This window comes from Meriones unguiculatus, chromosome 9, assembly GCF_030254825.1.
Source record: "Meriones unguiculatus strain TT.TT164.6M chromosome 9, Bangor_MerUng_6.1, whole genome shotgun sequence".
In the NCBI taxonomy this organism is placed as follows: domain Eukaryota; kingdom Metazoa; phylum Chordata; class Mammalia; order Rodentia; family Muridae; genus Meriones; species Meriones unguiculatus.
Window position 1 is genome coordinate 83,666,728 of NC_083357.1, and position 23,231 is coordinate 83,689,958.

General features: G+C 37.9%; 1 protein-coding gene across 4 annotated transcripts in view; it reads left to right on the plus strand.

The window, feature by feature from the left end:
* Tdrd3 (tudor domain containing 3) overlaps nucleotides 1-23,231 on the plus strand; it is a 145,259-nt gene that overhangs the window by 69,252 nt on the left and 52,776 nt on the right. For all 4 annotated transcript variants that reach the window (XR_009594281.1, XM_060391500.1, XM_060391499.1 and 1 more), the window contains exons 7-10: nucleotides 456-605; nucleotides 4,496-4,636; nucleotides 5,088-5,244; nucleotides 6,054-6,179. Coding sequence is in view for 3 of the 4 variants with exons in the window: in XM_060391500.1 (XP_060247483.1) it covers nucleotides 456-605; nucleotides 4,496-4,636; nucleotides 5,088-5,244; nucleotides 6,054-6,179 (574 nt within the window). In the remaining variant the exon portion in view is untranslated. The remainder of the gene's footprint in view (nucleotides 1-455; nucleotides 606-4,495; nucleotides 4,637-5,087; nucleotides 5,245-6,053; nucleotides 6,180-23,231) is intronic.

Sequence of the window (23,231 nt, forward strand, 5' to 3'; positions counted from 1 at the left end):
ACTTTGGATCTGAACTGGTTAAAGGCATGTTTTTAGCCTTTGATTTACAAGTTCAGACACATTTTGTTATGTATTAACAAGTATACTGCCAGACTCATGGATATTGTAGAGTAATGTGGAAATTGAACTCTTAATTACAAATCAAATTTACCTGGTTGTAGTTAATGCAGACAGCTCAAAATCTACAACTGTTTTGTTTTGTAAATGTATGTCCTTATTCAGGTAATGTATGTAGTGTCTGTATATATATACACACATATAACCTTTAACTTATATTTATTTGAAAGTTATATTGTAATCAGCTTAGTACTTTTTAAAAAATCGGTTGGATAGTGTTGTAGTTTTGCTTTTACCAATGATAAGAAATATGAACATTTCTTTTGAGGAAATAGTTCTTTCCATAAAGAACTGTAATTTTCTTGAAATTGCTGAACGATATGAATTTCTTTTCTTAGAAGTGTGCATCTAGTGCTCAGGTGGACAGCAGAGAACTTGATAGAAGAAAGACATTACAGGTTTCAGTGCCTGTCAAACCTACAAATGATAATGATGAATTTGAAAAGCAAAGGACTGCTGCAATTGCAGAAGTTGCAAAGAGCAAAGAGGTAAGAAGATAATTTTCACAAATTTCTCTCATTGCATTCTCTTTAATTATTCATGGTCATTGCTGCTTTTCACATAACTAATTCCAAATGTCCTCATCTTTGTATAGCATAGAAAAGTGCCATTCTCCTCTATAGGGGTTTAAGCTTGCTTGTTGTATTTGTGTGTTCTTTTTCCATGTCACCTTGGCAATTCTAGTAAATACTGTTAGTGAGTCTTCCATTCCCTGTACCCCCTTTTCTTTATTTTCTTAGTGAAAAAATAAACACACTTTTTTTTTTTATGTTTTAACACAGGGTTTTCTATTGTTAGTTGAGGTAGTTACCACTTTCTCAAAGTATTCTCCCTCTATATTTCTCGCCTCTGAAAAGTGAGACTTGTGAGAAATGAGTTATGAACCAGGATCAATCAGTACATCAGAATTATGTCTTGCTAGCTTATTCTTATGTTAATTAGATTACAGCAAAAATGTTGATTTTAGGATTATATGTGCTTTTATACTGTTCAGATGTACGCACACACATACCCTCCATCTTACACCACAGTTGGCCAAATTGTTTGAATTTTTTGCTTAGTTGGACTAGGTTGTTTTTTCTGTTGATTGATTTATTTCAGATTTTGATATGTGATAATGAATTTTTGTTTGTGAGTTTGTTGGTTAGAACTTTTTGTTCATTAAAATTTAAATGGTTTTCTGCATTCAGAACACAGTGAAGGTTTGTGAATAAATACTTTTCTATTTCAAAGATTCACTAGAAAATGTCTTGATGTTATCCTTCCTCTGTCTTTCTACCTCTAGTTTAGGGTAGGCCCGAAAACACACCCTCTGGAACCAGATGGCCCAACGTATGTCCTGTTGACTGTCTTGAGTTGATGAATTTCTTCTGCTCAGTTTGCTTTATCAGTGATATTTAGGAGCAGTAGTGGACAGCCGTGGTTGCTGTAGGGGTTGCAATTGGTCATCTGTAAAATATCTACAACAGCCCCTATACACCCTGCATAATGGATGATTTATATTGTAAATAACAAAGCATATAAATAAACTTCACCCAGCAATTTTATGCACATAGGCCTTAGTATCTTAAGATAATGAAATTTGATTGATGATATGAAGGAGGTGAGAGAATTAAGTATTGTTATAGCTAAGGAAAAATGATCCATGGAAAAAAGAAAGCTATAGAAAAGGCCTTAAATAGGAGCAGATGTAGAAGAAACAGCAAAGTGCTCTGTGGAAGAGTCACGAGCAGAGGTAAAGGAAAATAAGGAGAGACTGGTGAAAAGGCACGGACTTATTACTTACAAATTACAAGCTTTTGAGTGTTTTGCTTACAGCAAAGGGCTACTTCAGGCTGCTTCATTGAGACTGGTTGTAGAGAAGGAAGATTGGAATTGTAGACGTGATGGGAGATTACCGAATTGATGGAAAAGAAGTGATGGTATCTTTCTTAATTCTCCATAGGTGGAACAAATACGTTCATTTCAGAAATTTTGAAATCAGGGAGGGCTTCTGAGAGATACAAAGCATTGTAGCAGAGGAGATTTAAAGAATGACTAAAGAATTTTACTTTGAGATATTGTCAGGATTTCTTGAAATCCAGAAGATGAAAGTGGAGGGACACGTAAGTGGAGGCACTCTCGTAGTCTTATTTTTAACATGTAAGTATTGAGATACATACTAGATATACTCCTGGCATGTTTAATAGCAGTGAGACAGAGTAGTGTAGTTGAAAAGAGTTTTTGCATAGACATTCTACACAAGTATTGCATAGAATACAGAAGATACTCTACACAAGAAATTGAGAGTTTTGTATAGTTGGATGGTATTGGGCTAAGTCAGATCACCAAAGGAATGAGTGTTTACAGAGAAGAGAAACGGTAACGCTGTCAATAGGATTTTAGTTTTGGAAGATGGAAGAATAAAAGTACATCCCACAGACTGTGATCAGTAATATAAAGAGAAATTCAGCGTGTATGTTATAGGTAAGGAAGTGAGGAACACTTACCAAGGGTAGAAGAAAAGTGTTGTAGGATATTGATTGATGCTGTAGAATTGAAATTATTGACTGCCTCTACATTCATTTTGGTGTGGTGAACATTTGCAGTCTTTAAAAGAGAACCAGCAGAATCAACAGTGACAATGGGAAAACGGTGATTGGAGAACTGGAACACGAGGATGTAAAAATTATGATATAGGTGGATGAGAGAAGTGTGTGGGCTAGGAAATACAGTGAGGTTGTTAAGCAGTTGTGATGATCTTGGGGATGCTTAATCCACTCACCATGAAGTTGCACTGCTTCTCATTATTTATGGTTTGTGGGTTTGTAGCTGTTTTAAACCCTTGAAGTAACTGTGAAGATGCTATTCTTTCATTTTTCAAACCCACAAAATGCAAAGAAAATGATAAGGAAATAAATATAGATTATGGTAGTATTTCATTGTCACTAAGAGTAAAAGCACTTTTGTAGTTGTGGAATATAAATCTTAATTCAAACAGGTCAGGCTCCATATTTTTTAGATAACTGTGTTTTACCAAATAGTACTTGCCTTCTGCTTTTGAACATTTGCCCTGTGAGTTAGCGAGGCAATATGGTTCTGTTGATACTGTCCTTTAATCCTCACAAGACTGGCTTTTCTCTTTCCTCATTTAATGATAAAAACCTTAAGATGCAGTTAAAGTAAAAGTTAAGAGGTTTGCCCAAGGGTAGGAGCAGAGATCCCTATAAGCTAGCTTGTGTGCCAGCTCAAAAACTGTGTGTTTAAAACAGTTAGGCGAGTAATGACACTGAAGACTTTTATTTTTGCTGAAATTCCATAAAGCAAAATGAATAGTAATGCCCAGATACAGTTTTTGCCTTTGAATTATATCAAACTTAAATATGATATTCAGGAAGTACTGAAAATATTATCAATTAATGTATATTTAGGATGAGTTTCTCATGTTTTAGATTCTACTTTATATTTTTATCTGGTTCAATGTTAAATAAATCAAGATGCTTTCTTACTATAATATATACCTTATATACATAACATATAATACAAATAATCCATAGCATGCTATTCTTACTTTAAACTATGTTTTCAACAATTATCCTTAATAAAAATCAAGTTTTAACTTGTTTTTATTTTTGTCAAGAGTATCAGCCAGAAAAATATTACATAATAAAATTTTTCTTTTGATGAATCAGCTGTGGGATACCTTTCAGCCATGATCTTATGTCTTTCTAAGTCAATGACCTTTATATTCCATATTTTCATAATTCCTTTGAAAAGAGATGATTAATGAGATTAAATCAAGTTTCAAATTGATTCAAATAAATCCACAAAATAATAAATATATTGACTGAGCCATATATATATATATTGAATGGCATGTGATGAATGTAACTAATGAATTAATAAACAAATTTTACTCTTTGTTCATATTATGTTTACCTTCTAAGAATATATAATTATCCATCAGACATGACACACTTTAATTGTTTAGTATTGGTTCAATTTAGTACTTCTTTCAGAACAACCTTGAGTTATAGATAGTTCTAGGATCTAGATCCAAGACATATTCAAATATTTTACTAGTGTAATTTGGAAAACTAATCTTTTGATGTTATATCACCTTATTTCAGTCTGCATTGATGCACCCATAGATTTGTTTTGGTAAAATCATGCAATTTTTTTTTTTCACCAGGCCTGGACTTGTAGAAAGAAAATATTATGGCTTGTAGGTGTTTATGCTCTTTGCTATTTATAAGTATCAGTTATTTTATTTTTATTTGTAAAAATAATTAAGCTTTAAGTGATTAATTTTTATAGATTTTTAGGTAGTATCTTGGTTTGTATGACTATTTAAAAATAATATTTATTTATGTCTGTTTCATTTTTCTTTTATCTAAAGACCAAGACATTTGGAGGAGGTGGAGGTGGCGCCAGAAGTAATCTCAATATGGGTGCTGTTGGTCACCGAAATAGGGAGGTTTTACAGAAGGAAAAGGCTTCCAAATCAGAGAATAAGCATGAAGGTGTCTACAGAGAACTGGTACGTGTAACAAGTCAGCCACAAAGGAAATTTTCTCCTCTTTTTTGAATATTTCTTTGTATTTTTGTTGAGGTGGTGTCTAAATTACATTTTTTCCCCAGTGGGTGGGGAAGTATAATTATCCTCCCCCTTTTTACTATAAAAATTTATGAGATTACCTTTTCCTAAGAAAATAATATTTTCTTAGGAAAATATTATTTTCCTAAGAGCTTATTTTAATATAACGTAAGATTTTCTTCTCTTTTTCTTGTTTTGGATTTTCAGTAGAACTTACTATAACTCAGATTCTTCCTTGACTGTTAGTGTAGAAAAGCAGTAAGCCAGAATGTTGTGTTACTGTGACAGTTTTTGTATAGCTATGAATGATATTTTGAGTTAAAAGTAAGTAGTAAAAATGGATGTCTGGCCTTATGTGCAGTCATTAGCATAGCTTTTTCCTTATTTCTGTCAGGTTGATGAGAAAGCACTGAAGCACATAACAGAAATGGGCTTCAGTAAAGAAGCATCGAGGCAAGCGCTCATGGATAATGCCAACAACTTAGAAGCAGCGTTGAATGTGCTTCTAAACAGCAGTAAACAGAAGCCTGTCGTGGGTCCACCTCCTAGAGGTATAGTCACATACCAGCTAGATACATGGTTTGAGGGCTGGAGCAGTAGGTAACGCCTTGCTTCTTATGAGCATGGGGCTTGGAGCCATAGAGGTGATGCAGGCTGCTTTCTATGGGTATCTCTTATTTCTATATAGGCCGTGTCTTTTTAGCAGAGTTGTTACAGGTAAGAGAGACCATGATGCACACTGACTTGTTCTATCAGCTGTTTGTAGAGCTCTGTCATTTTTATAAAAGACTTAACAGTCTCTAAACTTTTCAAAATTAACCACAGTGTATTTTACTTAGTTTTATTCTTTAATCATCACATGGTTAAAAGTGTTATTTAAGAAGCAGATTGAGAAATATCCCTGTATATACAGTGTATATACATATGATTAAATAACCATCCATGTGCATTTGAGTATGTAGAATGATATTCTAAATTTATGTGACCGTGTCTACAAAGTTTACTATGCACAGATATAATTATGCTAGGCTTAATAGCTCAACATTATTTTTGTAGAAAAAAATACATTTTAAGTTAAAATATTTTTAAATGAAAAGAAAAAAGTGATGTATGTTTATTTCAAGTCTGTGTCCTGTATCCATTTGACAGATCTTTGGTAGGCCATGTAGAGGAGTAAAGGTCTCTCTTAGTAGCTTTATTTAAAGCATTTATATTACAAAGGAAATAGAATTCACTGAAGACTGAGAAGAAATGCATGTACTACTGTATTTATGAGATTGCTGATTGTATTTTAGTGTATTCTTTTGCTTTCCACACACTATATATATATGTATGTATATATGTGCTTTTAAACCTCAAGGTAGAGGGAAAGGCAGGGGCCGAGTACGTGCTGACGATGAAGAAGACCTAGGAAATGCAAGACCATCAGCACCAAGCACATTGTTTGATTTCTTGGAATCTAAAATGGGAACTTTGAGTGTGGAAGGTAAGCTTGCAAAATATATCAATTTCTTTTAAAAGACCAATCTCATTTGCAGTTGTAAATTCTATTCTGGATGGTTGCTTAGAATTTTTACAGTCAATTTTATTTGACGAAAACACTGGAGAAAGTTTTAATTGTCACATTCTGAAAAAAAAAAATGCCAGCTTACTTTGCTTCTAATTGGATGTTGAGTAATATCACCAAATTACTCTCCTACAACTCTAATAGACAGCAGAGGTAGATATGTAAACAGATAGTTGTGTTGGAGAGCTTGCTGTTGCATAACCTTAAATTGCTTACATTATTTGTTTCCTTTTTCTCTACCCATACCTACTGTATGAAAATCTTACTGAGAGACTTTTCACAATGTAATATTTTTTTCACATCATGTGTAGTAATGAGTAACATAAATATTGGAATGGGAAATAAGTATGTTAGATATGTATCTTTTTACAAGTGTGGAATAAGATAAAGTTTTAAATATTGTTTTAAAATGATTAAAGATTAAAATTATATTTTTCATATTTATTTAATTCAGCCAAATAAATTTAGAAGCAAAATGCTTTTAAGTATCTAAATTTTATGAAAATCAGGCTTTATTACTAGATTTTAAATTATACATAATATTATATAATTATAAATATAAATTATAAATATAAGTATATGTGTACATATATAATTTATAGATTACATATAGTACATATGTAGATTACTTATATGTCTAAATTATATATAGAAAAGACATTTTGAAGATATTTTTAAAAAAATGTTTGATGTAGGCAGTTTGTAAAGGGTAACCCAGGAAAGCAGTGTTGCTGATTTGAGACTGGCGCCTTAGTTTTCCATTGCTGTGTAAGGAATAGCTGCAGTCTGCCACTCAGGTTTCGTTCAGCTGGGGTTGTGAGCTAAGCTGGTATCTACATTGCTCTCACAGGCTCACTTGCTGTGAGCTATGAAGTCGGTTCCTCGAAGGTTTGGGCTGATGTGGTTGTTGTTGTTTTATTTTTGCTTCTTGTTGCTGGGAATGCTATCACCTCCTTCAAGCAGCCTTCATTTTGCCATATGGACAGGACATAGGAAATGTAACATGGTTTTGCTTGGGTCAGCAGGGGAATCTGCTGTATTTTCACACCTCCCTCCTTGACTGGCTTCTTAGTATTCTTAGCCCTGCGTCCTCTACAGTGCCCCAGTCAGATGTCTCTTGATCTTTTCATCCCTGACTCCATATTTACATCTATGGTGTCTTCTCAATCATGAGTTTGGCCTCATATTTCTTTTTAGTGGGTTTGAATAACTCATCTGTGATTTGGCATATGGAAATGATATATTATTGTAGTTTATAACTATTCCAGATCATATCTGATTATGATATTATGATATCTTCTGCTAAGCTCCCTCATTTTATGCATTTTAAAGTTTATATTAAGTAAATGATAACATTCACTAAGTAAATAATTAAATCCTCTTTAATAAGCATTTCTAAGCTCCTTAGTTGGTTTGTTTTGTCTTATAAATGACAGTACGTTTTCAGGCATATTTATAATCTGTAATAATGTTTAGACCTTTATTTGAAAACTTTATTGACATAATGGGGCCAGCTAGTTCTTTTGAATGGGTTAGACAATGCTTTAATCAGGCTGATGTGAAAACACTGCTGATTTACTGTGTTGTTGTTGTTGTTAATATTGTGTGAGGCACACACTGATTCCGTCAGTTATACCTTTCTGTCCCAGACTGTAGTGATCTTGACACCATACAGAAGAGATCCATGATTCCACACATAAGTATAAACAACTGTGCAATAAATGAATACATTTGTAGGCAGAAGTCATTGTGCTTATAGATATTTCTCTCTTCTCCTGGTCCTGTGTTCACTGATACAATTAAGATGGTAGGATTGATGGGAGGGCTTGATTTGTGGTTGCCTTCAAATGTATTGTTTTGAACATACTGTTTTGTTGTTATTCTTTCCCCTCTTAATTTGCTTCCACTAAGTGACAGTATTCTTAAATGAGCTGGGGTTTATAGGAAAGAACAGTTGAGACGAGTGACTGAACTGATTTTCAGATAATTTCAGAAGTTCATTGTTTCCTTTTAATTGGAGCTAAAGCCTAGAATAAATTACTCTGATTACATTCTAATTTTATCTTCACTGATGGTAGGAAATATTGCACATTTTTCTAAGGAACATCTAGAAAGCTCTCCACGGTAGTCTTCACAACAGGTAGTGGATACATGCCTTATATTAGCATCGTTATTTGGGTCTTTCTAGTAGATGCTATAAAGACTAAGTGTAATTCACTGGTGTGTATGTATTTTGGAGCTTCAAAAAGTATTTGTGAGTAGGAGGTATAGCTTGGTGGTAATAACTTGCTTAGTAGGAGGGAGGCCCTGAGTTCAATTTCTAGTAATACACAAACATGCACAAGTAGCACATATAACATACACATACCACACACACACAAACGTGTACACATATATGCATACATACACACACATATATATACATGCACACACGTGTACATGTGCACATATAGCATTGCCCAAACATACATGAACACAGGCACACACACTCACATGCACAATTCTCATACGTCATTGAATAATGGAGCTTTCCATAGCCCCATTTTTGTTTGGTTTCTGCTCACTTCAAGCTGTCTCGGGATTTTGTTTAGTTTACTATTCTCAAAAGACAGTATTTGGTTTAGCAAGTGTCTTTGTTTGGTTTCTGCTGCTGTGGTACACACCATGACCACAAGCAACGTGGGCTCTATTTCATCTTAGAGTTCATAGCTATTATGAGCTGGAATCACAGATCATGGCAGGAACTCAACACAATAACCTGGAGGCGGGAACTGAAGCAGAACTGTAGGAGAGTGTTGTTTTCTGACTTGCTCCCCATGGCTTATTCAGCCTGTTTTCTTACCTAGGATGACCTGCACAGGGGTGACACCCTCATGGGGAATGTAGCAGTCATTAATCAAGAAAATTGCCCCCAGACTTGCCTACAGGCCAGTGTGATAGAGACATTTTCTCAGTTGAGGTTTCTTCTTCTCAGATATGTATAGGTTTGTGTCAAGCTGACACAAGCCAGCACAGCAAGCTTGGTTCTGGTAGACTTCTTGTGTCATTTTGGTTATTGCAGAATGCTACAAAATATCGATCTTTTGGGGTTATAACTTAGTGCCATGAAGTGGGAGATTTCATATCTGATCTTATATGGCAGATAACAGTCAAAATGTAGGTATGCTAAAAGCACTGCAATAGTTATTTCTACTTACAGCCCATCCCCAAGTCATACCATGTTGCCAAAATATAGAATACAAGTGTTCCCAAATTCTTTGTTTGAGAAGTATTGAATATGTATCATATTCTGTATAGTGCTTCAAATTAAGAAAACATATATTCTTCTTTAAGGATAAGATTTTCTTTCTTTTAAATTTAAGACGGGTATGTACCGTCTTAATACATTTACTTTAAAGACATTTTCCCCCCAGTGCAGGCAGCTGAACCCAGGGCTTCATGCATCTTAGGCAAGTAGTTGAAAACTATACTACACCTCCACTCAGTGATGGACTGTGACCTGAAAGAGTCAGCCAAATAAATGCTTCCCTTCCCAGGTTGTTTCTCAGGGTCTTTTATCACAGCACTAGAACATCTAGACTCTTGTGATTTCCAGCCTGCTTATTTTATAATAATTATTTTATATGTATTGCCTATGTAGATATTTTCTTAAACTAGTAATTTAGCTAGCACTAAGTTACACACATTTCCAGAATTTACTATCAGCCAAACCTCCAGAGGACTGAGGTGTTAAGAGAGTCTATAAAATACCTTGAAAAGAAATTGTGTAGGTCTGTGAGTTCTTCTAGACTGTGGCTTCATTAGAATACTATTAGCTGTGTTCGTAACTCAAAATGGTCCAAATATACATTCCTCTGAAATTTTGAAATTTTCTGTATGTATATAACTAATATCAAATAATTGAATTACCACTGATTACCACTGTTGAAAAGATTGCATACTAAATTGATACCTATTTTCTAGTGTAATATATAATTAGTTTTCTTGGATAATGTGTTTTATTAAATAAGGACTTACTTTCTCAGAATACTAGAAACACCAGCTTTTCTTTCACTTTTACTGTTGTAAGGTTTTCTTCTCTATATACAATGATGGATGCTATTTTCTAAGAACTACTGTGTTCTAGGAACCATGCTACAGGCTTGCCAAAACTAAATGATACTGTGATTTCCATGTGACAGATAAGCATGGTTGAAGAGAGAAAATGTCTTACTCAGAAGAACTAAAGAACTGGGATTTGGGATATTTTCTTTTTCCCAATGTATAACTTTTTTTGACTTGGCATTTCTGAGCAGCTGTTTATTTTGGGAGGAAAGAACAATCAGGAGTCCACCTTTAAGACATAGTAAGTTTTCTTTTTTTTGAGCATTTTATTTTATTTTTTTTATTAATTACACTTTATTCACTTTGTATCCCCCCATAAGCCATCCCTCCTCCCCTCCCGACCCCACCCTCCCTTCCCCTTCATGCATGCCCTTCCCCAAGTCCACTGATAGGGAAGGTCCTCTTCTCCTTCCTTCTGATCTTAGTCTATCAGATCACTTTGGAGTGACTGCATTGTCATCTTCTGTGGCCTGGTAAGGCTGCTCCCCTGTCAGGGGGAGGTGATCAAAGAGCAGGCCAATCAGATTATGTCAGAGGCAGTCCCTCTTCCCATTACTGTGTAACCCACTTGGACACTGAACTGTCATGTGCTACATCTGTGCAGGGGTTCTAGGTTATCTCCATGAATAGTCCTTGGTTGGAGTATGAGTCTCTGGGAAGTTCCCTGTGTTCAAATTTTCTTGTTCTGTTGCTCTCCTTGTTGGGTTCCTGTCCTCTCCAGCTCTTACTATTTCCCACTTCTTACATAAGATTCCATGCACACTGCCCAACACTTGGCCATAAGTCTCAGCATCTGCTTTGATAGTCTGCAGGGCAGAGCCTTTCAGAGGCCCTCTGTGGCAGGTTCCTAGGTTGTTTCCTGTTTTCTTCTTCTGATGTCCATCCTCTTTGCCTTTCAGGATGGGGATTGAGTGTTTTAGTCAGGGTCCTCTCTCTTGATTAGTTTCTTTAGATGTATAGATTTTAGTAGGTTTATCCTATATTATATGTCTATATGAGTGAGTATGTACCATATGTGTCTTTCTGCTTCTGGGATAGCTCACTCAGGATGATCCTTTCCAGGTCCCATCATTTACCTGCAAATTTTATGATTGCCTTACTTTTCATTGCTGAGTCATACTCCATTGTGTAGATGTACCACAATTTCTGCATCCATTCTTCAGTTGAGGAGCATCTGGGCTGTTTCTAGCTTCTAGCTATTACAAATAAAGCTGCTACAAACATGGTTGAGCAAATGTCCTTATTGTGTACTTGAGCTTCTTTTGGATATATGCCTAGGAGTGGTATGGCTGGATCTTGAGGAAGTGCTATTTCTAGTTGTCCGAGAAAGCGCCAGATTGATTTCCAGAGTGGTTGTACAAGTTTACATTCCCACCAGCAGTGGAGGAGGGTTCCCCTTTCTCCACAGCCTCTCCAGCATGTGTAAGACATAATAAGTTTATAAAATAAAAAAAAAAAAATCAAGGTCAAATAAGCAGTGGAATGTAGTGATCAAGTCAAGATGGAAGAGCCAGTAGAGGGGCATGAGCAGCCACTGTGGGTGGGAGCAGTAGGAAGAGAATGCTGAGCAAAGGGCAAAGGGTGGTCTGCATTTAGATGTTCCGCACCTGGCTCTCAGACAAGAACCCAGGCAGGCAGGTGAGATCTGACTTTTCTATTTTACTGCTATTGTGATATACTATGTTTGATTTCAAGTTATCAGCAATTTAAAAAACTATACATTTTTTTTTTTTATTTAAAATTCAGCTTTTGTAAGATGTTCAAGCTGAGTCGAGCACACCACTGATTACAGACCCTCACAAAAGTGGTGAAGCAGTCAGTTTAGAACACAAGCTACGAGGACATACGATGGATGAAGTGGTATAGACCTTGGAATGAATGCTTTTTTTTTTTTTTACACTGTCATTAAAAGGTTTATTTTTTATCTATTTTTTTAATTTTTATTAATTATACTTTATTCACTTTGTATCCCCCTTGTAGCTCTCTCCCTCCTTCCTCCCCTCCCAACCCCTCCCTTCCTTTCCCTTCTCCCTGCATGCCCCTCCCCAAGTCCACTGGTAGGGGAGGTCTTCCTTTCCTTCCTTCTGATCCTAGTTTTGAAAATAGTTGTCCAGAACAGCGTATTTAGTCCAGCATTGGGGTTTTGTAATGTGTGGTATTATTATTATTTTTTTTTTTCGGAGAAAACAGGGTTTATTTACATTTGCAGTTTGCAGTCCATTAGCAAGGGAAGTCAGGGCAGGAACCAAGTGGCAGGAACTGAAGCGGAGACCAAGTAAGAATGCTGCTCACTTGCTCTCTGTGGCTTTCTTGGCTACACAACCCAAAGCCACCTGCCCACAGTGGACTAGTCCCTCCCATGTCAATTTTTAATCATGAAAATGCCTCCACACCTAATCATAGGCCAGTCTGATGGAAGAAATTCCTCAACTGAGCTCCCTCTTTCCAGGTGATTCTGGTTTCTGTCAAGCTGACAAAAGAACAGCCAGCAGATGTCGCAATCTGGTAGTACTGAACAGAGAAAATTATTGAGTAAACCTAATTCTCTCTTTAGTGAGGTGAAAGGGAACTAATACTGTGTGGTTCTGCCAGGAAACAGGATGATGAAGAGAAATGAATTTGTTCAACAACACTGGTACCGAGTTCAGCTCTGGGGCAGACAGCTAGGAGGGGTATGTGAGAGGCACTGAGGTAGAGCTTGGCTTAAAGCAAATGTTGGAGAGGAAGAGAACTGATGAAATTACTGGGGCTCTAGACCGAACCATCAATGTGATATGAGCACAGAACAGAGATTGCTTTCTAGATACTGTGACATCTTGTTAGAACCCTCCAGTATGAGCAGCTGTTGTCAGTGTCCCTAAACACTTGGCTGAAAGTTTTCCACATCTATACCATTTGGGCTTCTTTTTTTCATGATAATTCCACTTTGTATCCCCCTTGTAGCTCTCTCCCTCCTTCCTCTCCTCCCAACCCCTCCCTTCCTTTCCCTTCTCCCTGCATGCCCCTCCCCAAGTCCACTGATAGGGGAGGTCTTCCTTTCCTTCCTTCTGATCCTAGTTTTGAAGATAGTTGTCCAGAACAGCATATTTAGTCCAGCATTGGGGTTTTGTAATGTGTGGTATTATTTTTCTCCTTGCTGTGACCAAGTCTCTGAAAAAAAGCAGCTAGAAAAGAAAGAATTAGTTTTTCTCACAGTCTGCAGGTGCAGTCTGTTGTGACAGGGAAGCCATGGCAGCAAGAGCAGTTGTGTGGGCATTTAGCTCATGTCTGGGCTGCACAGGAGGGGAGAGGCAGGAGAATGCTGGTAGCCAGCTGACTTTCCTTTTTTCATTTTTGTTCAGCATAGACCACAGATAATCCACAGGAGATAGCCTTACAGACCCATCAAAAGTGTACCTCAAAAATACTCTATGTTTTTCTTACTCCAACAACTGGACAACCAAAATTAACAATCACATATGGGTTTATTGTGGTGGATTATTTCTTCCTGTAGTCAGTGCAATATTTTTATGATTTATTTTGTTATTTTTATTTTATGTGTTTGCGTGAATGCTTGTCTGTGTGTGCCTGCAAAGACCAGAGTCCTGTAGAACTATAATCATAGGTGGTTGTGGACTGTGAGTCTTCTAGAAGAGCCGCAAGAATTCTTAACTGCTGAACCTTCTCTCAGCCTTCCTGCTACAGTCATTCACAACTTCATATGGAAAATAAAAAAACCCAGGGTAGTTAAAACAATCATATACAATAAAATAACTTCTAGAGGTATCACCATCACTGATTTCAAGCTGTATTACATAGCAATACTAACAAAAAAATGCATAGTATTGGCATGAAAACAGACAGGTTGATTAGTGGAATTGAAGAGCCAGAGAAAAACCCCACACAACAGAGAGTTGATTGTTAGCAAAGAAGCTAAAAGTATACAGTAGAAAAAGACAGCATCAACAAATGTTGCTAGTCTAGCTGGATATCTGCATGTAGAAAAATGCAAATAGATCCTTATTTATTACCTTGCAGAAAACTCAAGTCCAAGTGGATCAAAGATCTCAACCTAAAACTGGACACACTAAGTGTAATAGAAGAGAAAGTGGGTTGAAAAAAAAAAAGAAGAGAAAGTGGGTAAGAGCCGTGAACACATTGGTACAAGAGACAACTTCCTGAATAGAACACCAACAGCTCAGGCTCTAAGATCAACAGTTAATAAATGGGACCTCATGAAACTGAAATGGCTTCTGTAAAGCAGAGGACACTGTCAATAGACAAAATGACAGTCTAAAGATTGGGAAGAGAGCTTCATCAATCCTATATCCAACAGAGGGCTAATATCCAAAATATTTAAAGAATTTAAGAAACTACCAAATAAGTAACCCAGTTAAAAAATGGGGTACAGAGCTAAACCAAGAATTCTCAACAGAGGATTAAAGAAATGTTCAGTGTCCTTATGCAAGTCAAAATGACTCTGAGATTCCATCTTTCACCTTTCAGAATGTCTAAGATCAAAAACTCAAGTGACAGCCCATGCTGGAGAGGCTGTGGAGAAAGGGGAATCCTCCTCCACTCCTGGTGGAAATATAAACTTGTACAACCATTTTGGAAATCAATCTGGCACTTTCTCAGATAATTGGGAATAGGGCTTCCTTAAGACCCAAATATACCATTTCTAGGCATATACCCAAAAGATGTATACTACAGGGACATTTGCTCAACTATGTTCTTAGTAGCTTTATTTATAATAGCCAGAAACTAGAAACAACCTAGATGCCCCTCTTCAAAGAATGCATAAAGAAATTGTGGTACATTTACACAATGGAATACTACTCAGCTATTAAAAACAAAGACAGCCATGCAATTTGCAGGTAAATGGATGCAACTAGAAAATATTATCCTATGTGAAGTAACTGAGATCCTGAAAGACACACATGGTATGTATTAGCTATAAAGTACACAGGATAGCCATGCTATAATCCACAGACCCTAAGAACCTAAATAACAAGAGCCCAAGGGAAGATGCTTGAATCTCACTTAGAAGAGAAAATAAAGGAGACATGGGAGGTGGAGTGAGAGAACTGGGTGGCAGAAGGGGTGAGGAGGGGAACAGACTAGGGATAAAGTAAAAGGTGAGGTAGGTGGAAGAGTAGAAGAGGCAGGAGGTTGGGAGGACTGAAAGAGAAGAGAAATTGGTATGGGGCCATCTCTATAACTGGGGAGGCTCCCAGGAGTATATGGAGGTGACCATAGCTGAGATTACTAGCAGTGGGAGATATGGCGCCTGAAGAGCCTGAAGTGCCCACTTCCTCCAGCCAGGTGTGTTTTCTAGTGGAAGGATGGGGACACCAACCCACCTACAAAACCTTCAACCCAAAATTTACCCTGCCTAAAAGATGTGTGGTAATATACACAGAGCAGTGATTGAGAGAATGGCCTACTAATATTGGACCCAACTTGAGACCCATCCCATGGGAGAGAGCCAACCCCTGACACTATTAATAATACTCTGCTATGCTTTCAGACAGGAGCCCAGCACAACAGTCTTATGAGAGGCTTCACCCAAGATCTAATGGAAACTGATCCAAAGACCCACAAGCAAAGCATTAGGCGGAGCTTGGGTAGTCTTGTGGAAGAGTCAGGGAAAAGATGGAAGGAGCTGGAGAGGTCAAAGATACGCTTAAACCTATAGAGTAAACTAGCTTGGGCCCGTGGAGGCTCACAGACACTGACAACCAACTAAAGAACATGCTTGGGCTGGGCCTAGGCCTTCTGTACATATGTAGTAAATGTGCAGTTTGAACTTCATGTGGGTCCCCTAACAACTGGAGTGGGGCTGTCTCTGACTCTGTTGCCTGCCTTTAGATCTTCCCCACCTAGCTTGGCTGCATAGTCTGGCCTCAGTGGGAGAGGACACACTTAGTCCAGCTGAGACTTGAAGTGCCAGTGTGGGATGGTACCCATGGGTACCTCCTGTTCTCTGAAGAGACAGGGGTTAGTGAGGGTGGGGTGGGGCATAAGGGAGGGACTGGGAGGAAATGAGGGAGGGGTGCTTCGATTGAGATGTATAGTGAAATAAATAATGAAAAAAGATTTTATTTTCTTTGTAAAGTACTTGTAAAATTTACATGATGATTTGATAACTTTGTAAACTTCATAGGGATGATAGTTTGCTCTCTTTGGAATGCTCTTCCCTTATGTGGTCATGTCTTATTTTTTTTTTTATCAGTTACATTTTATTAACTCTGTATCCCAGCCGTGTCCCGATCCCTCATTCCCTCCCAGTCCCTCCCTCCCTCCTTCATCTCCACCGTGTCCCTTTCCAAGTTCACTGATAGGGGGGACCTCCTCACCATTCATCTGATCCTGTTTTATCGGGTATCTTCAGGACTGGCTGCAAAGCCCTCCTCTGTGGCCTAACAGGACTGCTCCTCCCTTCGGGGGTGGGGCATGTCTTATTTTTTTAGGTCTCAATTAAAACAAAAAACACAGCTTCTGCTAGTCTTATCACAAGAATCTGTTTCCTTTGAGATTTTCGTTAATTTTAAGGTGCATTATTTCTACATAGATGTCACCTCCTCCTATTATAAATGACCATCACAGGACAATTAAAGAGGCCATGAATTTGAGAGTAGGGTGGTTGTACATGAGAGTGGTTGGAGGGATATAAAGGAAGAGTTGTGTAATTGTATTTTAATTTTGAAAAATAAAGAGTAAATTATATTTAAAAAAATTGAGGACTATTCAAAGCTTTTTTCATTTGTTTATTTATTGCAACTTATTCACTTTGTATCTCACTGTAGACCCTCCCTCAGCTCCTCCAGTCCCACCCTCCCTCCCTTTTCTTCCCTTGTGTCCCTTTTCTAGTCCTCCTCCCCTGCTATCTGACCCTAGCCTATCAGGTCTCATCAGGACTACCTGCATCTTCTTCTGTGGCCTGGCAAGGTCGCCTGGCCAGAGGGAGGTAATCTGACATGAGTCCATGTCAGAGACAGCCCCTACTTTACTTACTAGGTGATGCACATGAAGACTGAGCTGCCTATGGACTACATCTGAGCAGGGGATCTACGTCCTTACAATGCATGGTCCTTGGTTGGGGTATCAGTCTCTTCAGAGATTCCTGGGCCCAGATTTTTTGTCTCTGTTGGTCTCCTTGTGGTGCTCCTGTCCCCTCGAGTTCTTTCTATTTCCTTCTTCTTCCATAAGATTTCCTGCCCCTGGCTGAGGTTTTGCTATGAGGCTCAGCATCTACATCATACCCTGCTGGGTAGATTCTTTCAGATGCCCTCTGTGATAGGTTCCTGCCCTGTTCCTTGTCTTCTCCCGTTTCTGATGTCTATACTGTTTGCCTTTCTGAATGAGGATTAAGGATCTTCTCTAGGGTCCTTCTTGTTCTTTAGCTTCTTTAGGACTATAGATTTTAGTGTGTTTATCTTCTATTATATGGCTAATATCCACGTATAAGTGAGTATATACCCTGTGTGTCTTTCTGCTTCTGGGTTACCTCACTCAAGGTGATGTTTTCTAGTTCCATCCATTTACCTGTAAATTTTATGAAAAATTGTGTAATTTTATTTTCATTTTGAAAAATAAAAAGTAAATTATATTTCAAAAATTGAGGACTATTCAAAGCTTTTATAATTAAAAAATATGTCAGAGTAAAAGACTAAAAACGCTTGTAGCACTCAACTGGATGAAGTAACTGTGCTCACTGACTTGGAAAGGTATTGTAAATACTGCTAATCTCACAGTAGGCCACAGCCGCTGCATGTGAAGATCAGAAGCATTTTGTTGTTGTGTGTGGAAATGTGCAGTTTTTGTGCCATCCTGTGAAAAAGTAACCTCTGAGACTTTAACAGTGGCTGTGTGTAGAGGTGAGCTTACCTTGTCACCTCACCAGTGATAGGGTTGCAAGGTTTTTCAGTTGCTAAAAAATTTAAGGATATGTGGATTTTTATATGAAGAATGTTTATATTTTAAGTGAAAAATAGTATGAAAGTATGATTTTTGTTTTCAATGTATTGTTGCTCTCCCTGGTCTCCAGGGATCATGGTTATTGGTCCTCGAGGACAAAGGGAGCAGAGGCTCAGGAGGACCGTGATGGGGGGGTTGGAGAGGGAGGATGGGTGGGGGACAAGGGGATGGGGACAGGGGCAAGAACAGTTACTGGGATGACTGGTCAGGATGGAATGACCTGGGACCAGCTGCAGGGAGGCAGATCAGTTTTAGTCAGGGTGAAGGAGGGTTATAGAGAACTGTAAAGAAGGGATGGGGATTTCCAGGATGGGTGAATGTCATTGGCTGGAGGCTCAAGGTACTGAGATGCCTCATTTACATGGGGAGGCACTTCAGGAATCCCATGTGCTTGGGGAACAGGTTCTACGGGGAGAAAAGGGATTGAACCTGTAATTTCCCTAAAGCCTATGAAACAATCATCAGGTAGAGTCTGGGGATTTGGGAGCACCAGTAATTTTTGCAAGAAGGAACTCAGGGCTTCCAGGTAATCCCAGACTTCGACTTTAGCAGCAGGGTTTCCTGACAATGTATCTGACTATTTTCTTTTATAACATTGCAATACAATTTTTAATAAAGCACTCTTTCTACCCTACTTGTAAGAGCAAATAAGCAGAAAGCTAAAGTTAATATTTTAAGTAATAATGGGCATGCAGCGATGGGAATGAATAAATCAATGGTTCTCAACGTGTTGGTAATGACCCCTCAAAAGACTACAGGAAAGCACAGATAATTACATTACGATTTATAAGAGTAGCAAAATTACAGTTATGAAGTAGCAATGAAAATAATTTTATAGTTGTGGGTCACCATAACATGAGGAACTCTTATTAAAGGGTCATAGCATTAGGAAGATTGAGAAACATTGCTGTAAACAGACAAGCTTCTCATCCAAGTATAGGAATTTGTTGGATATTGGTGTATGAGCTTATTTACATAATTATAGTATTTAAAATATCATAATGATCACTAAATATTTACTGAGAGTTTATTAAATACAGATACTATGTAAGGATTTTAGAGATTTTAAGTGTGTCTTTGAAGTACATATATTATTTACTTGTGTATTTATTGATTTTAAGATGTGACTGAGAAAAGTTAAATATCTTGCCTAAGGTTATGGAACTGATGGATGGCTGACCTGTGAGACATACCTCCATACTATGCTCTCTCTGTGTGCTGATTTTTAAGGCTTTTAAATGTTAATACAGTTTTTTATAATGGTTTTAGTTTTCCTGCTTGGATGTAAAATATTGCTTATTTTAGGTCAGGATTTATCAGTCCTTGCATCTAAATGTACTTTTCAACCATTTAAGAGCTTTTAACCACTAAAGAGCGTTTGCACTTTCTGCACTTTAGCAGAATGAACAGATGTAGGTGATAAATATGTCACTGGATACTTTCTGTTCAGTTTTTCTGGGTATGTAGATTGGCATACTGAGAAGCCATGTGCTTTAGCTTCATTAAGATTTTAGTTTAGCACATTTTCTAAATTCCATACTTCTAGGAAGGTCTTTAGTTGAGGCATATTGCTTTGAATCTTCACTTGTAAAATAAGGATAATAATTCTGTGCTTTCAAGATAGAGGTGTAAGTAGCGTGTGCAAGTCAGGCTTTTCTTTTTAATTTTTTTTCTTTTACTAAAAGTAGTAAAAGTAGTGCTTTCTCTTACATTTCATGATTATAGTTCCCACTCCCTCTGCTCCTTCCTTATCTAATAAAATAAAACAAAGCTAACACATCAGACTTGGAAAAAACAAATAAATAGAAGGAAAAGAGCCCAAGAAAAGGTACAAAAAAAAGAGACCAACTCCGTTGCATGCTCAGGAATCCCATAGACTTGTAGAGTTACAGGAGAGAATAAAAGAAGAACAGAATGGAATAAAAATAAAAGGTAGTGGTGTTTTGCTTGTTTGTTTAAGATAAGGAAGATATCTGACATGACATTATGAAACAGGGAACATCTCAAGATACCATTGAGTTTATTTTCAGTTTGCTATTAATGCTGGGCACACAGCCTACCCTTGAGAGTAGTTTGTTTCTTCAGTGAGCAAGCTAAATTTTCATTTCCAAGTAGTTGTCAGTTGGAGATTTCTTCAGAGTTTGGAATGGGACCGTGTGTCCACTTCTCCTTTTCGTTTCTGGGACCTGAACTGGTATAGGCTGATGTAGGCCCTGCACATGCTGCTTTACTCTTTGTGAGTTCATATGTGCCTCTTTCACATCCCTTCACCCTGAGGTGATATCTATCCTTGATGTTAAAGTGTGTTTCTTGAATACATTAGAGGATCCTGTTTTTGTATGTATTTTGTTAGTTTTTGTCTTTTAATTGGTGAATTGGGACTAATTAATGTTCAGTTACCAGTGAGAAACATTTCTTGATTCTTCTTATTCTTATCTGTGTGTGTGTGTGTGTGCGCGCGCTTGCGTGCGTGTGTGCTCCACCTCTTCCTTTAATTTGCTGATCTCAGATTATTTATTCCTTGTATTTTGTGGCTAATCTTTTGCGGTTGAAATTTTTTTAGTGCTTTCTATAGAGCTAGGTTTGTAGATAGATTTATTTTTGTTATGTAATTCCCTCTTCTCCCCTGTTCTTCATTTTTGTGTTTGAATGTTTTTAGTTATAGTTGTCTGGCTTGGCGTCTGTCTTCTCTTAGAGTTCTTAGAGCATCTGTCCAGGCTCCTCTGGCTTTTAGAATCTCCATTGAGAAATCAGGTGTTATTCTAATAGACCTGCCTTCAATTGTTACTTGATTTTTTTTCCCTTTCAGTTTTTAATATTCTTTCTTTGTTTTTTACACTTAATGTTTTATTGTTATGGAAAATTATTATTTGGTGGGAATTTCTTTTCTGGCCCAATCTATTTGGTATTTTGTATGTTTCTTTTACCTTGATAGGCACCTTATTCTTTAGGTTAGAGAAATTTTCTTTTGTGATTTTGTTGAAAATAAAATATTTTCTGTGTGTATGAACTGGGTTTCTTCCCCTATATTCTGGTTATTTCTAGCTTTGGCCTTTATATAGTGTCTCAGATATCATGGATGTTTTGTGCCCGAATCTTTTAAATTTGTCATTGTTTTAAAATGAGATATCATTTTCTTCTATTACATCTTTAATGTCTGAGTGCCTCCTTTTCATTGTGTATTCTGTTTGTGAGGTTTGCCTTTGTGGTTCCTGTTTCTCTTCCTAAATTTTCCATTTCCAATTTTATCCCAGTTTGAGTTTTCTTTGTTGATTCTTTTTCTACTTTCAGTTTTTGAATTGTTTTATTAATTTCCTTCCACTTTTGTTTGTTTCATAGATTTCTTTAAGAGATTTATTCATTTCTTCTTTAAGGACCTCTGTCATATTATAAGGGTTATTTTGAGTCCTTTTTCTTAAGCTTCAGCTATGTTGTAATTCTCAGGGCCTACTCTTATTGCTTTGAAGGCCTCCAATAGAGTCATAATGTCCTGGCATCTATTGATGGTTTTTAAGCTGGTTTCTAGGCATCTGCATATGGAAAAATAATAATTCTAGGTGCCGATATCTGGTCTTGTCTGTTTTGTTCCTTGGTTTCTGTTGCTCTCTCTGTTTCTTAGAAGAGTGTGGTAGCTGTACATTGCCTGGTAGGAAATTCTTCTGGACTGCTAATATGTGTGGCCACTGGGGGGGGGGGGGTTAGTTAGTGAGAGCTGACACACAGGAATGTGGATGGGGCCTGAGGGAGTCCATAGGAGGGAGGAAAGCAGGGTGCTCCACTAGGATCTACTCAGTGCCCTAGGAATGGGCATAGAGATCTGTGGAGAGGCTTTAACAGGTAATCCTCCACAGAGGGGGTAGCAAGTCTGGGGGATAGGATTTGGAGAAGAGGAGGGAGCAATCATGAACTTCAGTTAAGCTTCTTGCTTCCTTGGCCTAGGTAGCTTGTAGGTTCCCAGGGAATGCCTGCTCGCTTGGGTAATGCCTGCTGGGCTGGGGTAAATGGGATGAGTTGGGAAGAAGGTTGCTTGATCCACTGGAATTGGAGGCAGACAATAGGGGAGGCTTCAGTAGGTGGTTTACTACAGAGATGAGGTGGAAAAAGGGGATTGGATTTTGAGGAGTAGGAGAGGTGGTGATTTCAAGTTAGCCTACCTTTCTTATGGCCTGTGAGGGTGGCATGTCCAAGGAAATGCTTAATGGTGGTGGAGGCTGGGATAATGGGATAAGTCGGGATGGAAGGAAAAGATGCTCTGTGCTGCATTGGCAGTGAGGGCCAAGAGGAGAGGGAGACTGCCGTAGTGTTCTACAGAGATGGGGATAAGATTGGGAGTGGGAGGTGAAATCTGTAATTAGTGTACCTCCTCCCCTGGCCTGTGTGGCCTGAAAGTTTTCTGGGAATTCATGCTGCCATAAAGCAGCCAGTCCAGGGCAGGGAACTTTGCAGGGCAAGTTTTGTGTGATCTACAGAATCTGGGGGAGGGGAGGGGGAGGCTGCAGAAGTGAGTGATCCACTTCAGTGCTGGTGATGAAACTGGGGATTTAGAATTGAAGGAGTAGAGAGAGAGGTGAAGAGCAACAGTTAGCAGATCTGCTTAGCTGAATGTAGAGCAGAGTCAGATGCAAATGAGTAGTCAAACACTCTCCAGGTAGGAGTTCTAAAACAAAACGATTCATTCTGGAGAACAGAATATATTGATTTACCATAAAAAGAAGGTGTAGCTGCCACTGGAGATAGAATATTTTGCAAAGAAGTATTCATACCTGTTTAATTCAACATCCTTAATGCTGATGGTGTTATGGCCAGATCTTAAGGTCCCCAAAGACCACCAGGAGCCAGACCACACATACAAGACCAAAGAGCTTTATTTGGGCTTAAGCTCTGTCTCTCCACCTTTACCAGCAAAGT